Consider the following 3,797-nt stretch of genomic DNA (forward strand, 5'->3'; position numbering starts at 1 on the left):
ACAGAGTTTTAACTTCAAGATTGGACATTTGTTGTACATGTCAACAGTCTTCGACGTCTTAAGCAGGTTTGGCTTCCCTGTAGTCGCAAAACGCACAGCCAAAGACGCAATAGGTAACACTGTTGGCGAAGAATGGCGCAGTCGTGATGATATCTATCCGCTCTACTCAGTGTCACGTTTTATTGCAAGAGTACACACGACCTGTAAATCACTTTCCGTAATAATTTAACATTCCGCAAACAAAACTAACGAGCTGGGCCCAGCGTGATACAGCATTGTAGAAAAACATTAAATTAGTGTAAACACCAAGAGACGCACGAGTTGGGGCAAAAACCGATTTATTGAAAACCATAGGCAATAAAATAGAAACCAGGGAGGGTAGGGAGGGTAAAACTAGCGAGGATGGACCGCGAATGACCTTCGAACTGATGCTTAACCAGATATGACCTAGAAGAAACTTGATGCGAGTGCCAAACGACAATGCCACGCGAGGGGGTGCCCCTAATTAATTATTTTGACAGGGCCAAAACAACAACATTCACGGATTAAAGAAAATCGCTTAGTCATTCAGATCCAGAAGGCACTTTGGAGAAAATTGGAACCCTTGTTCAGCCGTAATAAAAAGCTTCACGCTTCAAAAGAGGTCAAAGAAAATGCGCTAGTATCAAAGGGCAAATCCTGCCGACCAGAAACAATAACCACAGTAAATCGATATGTGAGTCATGACCTCTCAGTGTGAAACATGCGGCTAAAATCACATTGGCTCCGTGAAAATGTAGAACCTTCCAGAGCATAATCTACCCAGCAGAGGAAAAAAACTCTATTGGAACGAGCAGCATTTTGGCATGAGGTAAAAGTTGTGTAGGCTTACCATCCCCTTTTATTGCTCCGATCTTGCGCACATTTACTTTACTACGTCATTACGTGTCATTTCCGTCATCATCTGTTGCGGTGCACAGCGAACGAAAGCGCTACCTCGAAGCCGTAAAATTTCTGTCGCCGAAAATGAATTTGAACGCTTTTTTATGCCATTTTCCTACAGTATTTGGCAAATACATAGGCATTCTAGATCAGGTTAGTAAAATCAGGCGATTTCATTCAATTCCATTTGAGTTTCCGGGATTCGAAAATTAGGCTCGATTTCCGCCGTCTCCCGGGTCCGGTCTTTGATCCTCCCCGAAGAGAGATGAGTGATGGCTCATTTTCCCGAACAGCGGCTGGTAATCGAGCCTATTCGAAAATCGGCCCCAAATTTGTTTCCTCCCTTTCCGTATTTTATACTGCAAGCCGATCTTGCGAGCCCTCAGTCTCTTGGTTTGCGGTGTATTGAATGTGTAAAACGAAACAGTAACGCGGTCAAAATAACCTATTTTTCAGAGGTTTTCGACGGGTTTTGATGTTCTAATGACAAACACTTCTCCTCTGGACCCTGTGCTACCGATGAACAAATTAAAATCTTTGTTACAGAAAACACGGAAAGTGACACTTTTTGTATGGAAGAGTATTCGGAAGAATACACCATTGTCATCTGAAATTCATTGTTACGTTAAAAATAGAAAAGGTTTACGCTTAAACAGGTACAGAAGTAACTGCAACAGTTTGAGGTTTTTACTTAAGGGGCAACTCCAAAACTAGTTCGTAAACGAGGGAAGGTGTAACTGTCGTCTAAGCGTCAAAGCCAGGCGATTTAGGTGGAATGAGATATCCAAATAGGCTTTTAAGTAAGAATTTGCCCCTAGTGTACATGCAATTATCCATTTTATAGTGCTTACAACGGTTTGAATCACCGCGTTAATTTTGGCCAATTAAAGCTTTGTACTGATGTAGAGAAGAATCCAGGACCCTCAGTTTATGTAGATGCTACAAAAACAATTCAAGTTCCGTACTGTCAAGGAAATGCATGCACTGAACTACAACTCATTCACTTTAACAGTCGCAATTATTGGTGTTGGTATCTACAGCATTGAGGCTGGGGGATATAATTTATTTGATTCTCACGCTAGAGATATGTATCATAACAGTCATAGTGAAGGCAAGGGACATGTGTATTGTTGGAAATACCATCCATGCATAAATTAGTACAATATTTTCAGACTCTACATAGCAATGAGGATATATATGAACTTAAAGGTGTACATATTGCCACCTTTGAACCTCATCTTTTCTCAAGCAATGTTGAACATTATAGTATATCAAATGCTAATAGTTACCAATGTCCCTGTAAACAGTGCTGCCCTATAGTTTTACAATATTTTACTCATTTAGAATTCAGGAATGATTTGTCTTACAGACTCTTTTATTAGATAGCGCTGTAAGAAGCGAAGCACCTTTAAAAAAACAGTTTAACAACCCGTATGAGCGAGGGAACCGTGGTAACCTAAACGGGCTCCGGGACTTATTTGTTACAACACCCACGTTCTCATACCCGGTATTTACAAACATTTTATTGTCAAATACACTTTTCAAACGTACATCTGAAAGGCACGCTGATCAATTGCAAAACAAGGTGTCAACTAACACCAAACCTGAAGGAAAACATTTCTCAGTAATCACATTATTTGTAAGTTCAGTGGTGGTAGCAAAGGGCTGATGGGTCACCTTCTGCTACTAGGGAGTGTTTAGTCTGCAGTTGATTGACTTGGCACCTTTCTTTTTCTTGGTAGGAGATTTCTCAGACCCTGCTGACCCTGGATGTTGTGACTTCTTTGGGTGAGCTTCGCGCTTTGTGATCTATTGAGTAAACGTATATTGGTTAATAACCTCCAAATTGTCTTTTAATGGACGATAAGTCAGTTGGAAAGCATTCGGTCTTGTGCCATTTTGGACTAAAAATACTCTATGAAGTCTATGTATAACTACAAAATAGTCTATAAATATAAATATGGCGTCAAAAATTAAAACTTTTTCCGAAAGGAATATTCTTTTGTAGATGTCCTTTTTTGTTTAAAATTATATTTGAGAGACTGTTCGCATTAGGGTTACGCCAAGAAGTCAAGGAACAGGACTTCCTTTCCTCGGATAAAGAAATAAAACTAGCCTGAGAAAACAGCCAGACATTTCGCCACACCACCAAGAATTTGCCCACAAAACGACGCCTAGGAAACGAGGGCAGAAATTCCATAGTGTCACTATCCTTATCAAGGTAAAGCGTCTGATTGGTGAAACAAATTTTTTGAGCTAGTCAGAAGCAGAACCCATGTGAAGGTAGTGACCCGTCATCAGTATAGAATTTCTGTGCTCGTCATCCGACACAAAAGAGAATACAGTCTATACCCCTATTTCGTGAGGAAACAGTCGCAAAATGTCGGTTGTTTTCTCAGGCTAAAATAACCTAAACGATTCTTCGATCCCTGTTTCGGCAACAGCTGTTTTTGTGAGGTTCTTCATTTTCATAGTTTAAATGGCTTCCACACACATCCCGTCCAGCAAATTGTAATTAAAACACAACACTTGTTTTTGCAGGTTGGTGAAATTTTCTAAAGTAACGTTGTACGGAGGACAATTTTTTGTTTTTTTCGGCTCTGGATCTTTAGTGTGGTCCCTGAGAATTCAATTCCAAGAAAATTGGAGAGATCACTGAGAGGTCTGAAAGAAAGGCAATTCATTTTATCAGGAATTTATTTCGCTGCCGTCGTAAAGCCCCTTATTTCTTTGTCGATGCCAAAAGAGACGTCACTAGAAAACTGACCTAGCGTTCTCAGAAGCAATAATTTGCTTAAATCACATCGTAGTTGACTGAAAGCAACGACACTTTTACAGAAAAGCAAGGCGTACTAGCAGACTTTTTATTTTGTTTA

The 3,797-nt window shown here is 40.1% G+C and overlaps 1 protein-coding gene across 1 annotated transcript in view; it reads right to left on the reverse strand.

Moving 5' to 3' along the window:
- Nucleotides 1-2,278: 2,278 nt before the first annotated feature.
- Nucleotides 2,279-3,797, reverse strand: part of LOC140945695 (coiled-coil domain-containing protein 63-like) — a 45,422-nt gene continuing 43,903 nt past the window's right edge. Inside the window, exon 16 of the mRNA XM_073394731.1 lies at nucleotides 2,279-2,730. Coding sequence (XP_073250832.1) covers nucleotides 2,608-2,730 — 123 coding nt within the window. The 3' untranslated portion in view covers nucleotides 2,279-2,607. The remainder of the gene's footprint in view (nucleotides 2,731-3,797) is intronic.

This window comes from Porites lutea, chromosome 1, assembly GCF_958299795.1.
Source record: "Porites lutea chromosome 1, jaPorLute2.1, whole genome shotgun sequence".
Lineage (NCBI taxonomy): Eukaryota > Metazoa > Cnidaria > Anthozoa > Scleractinia > Poritidae > Porites > Porites lutea.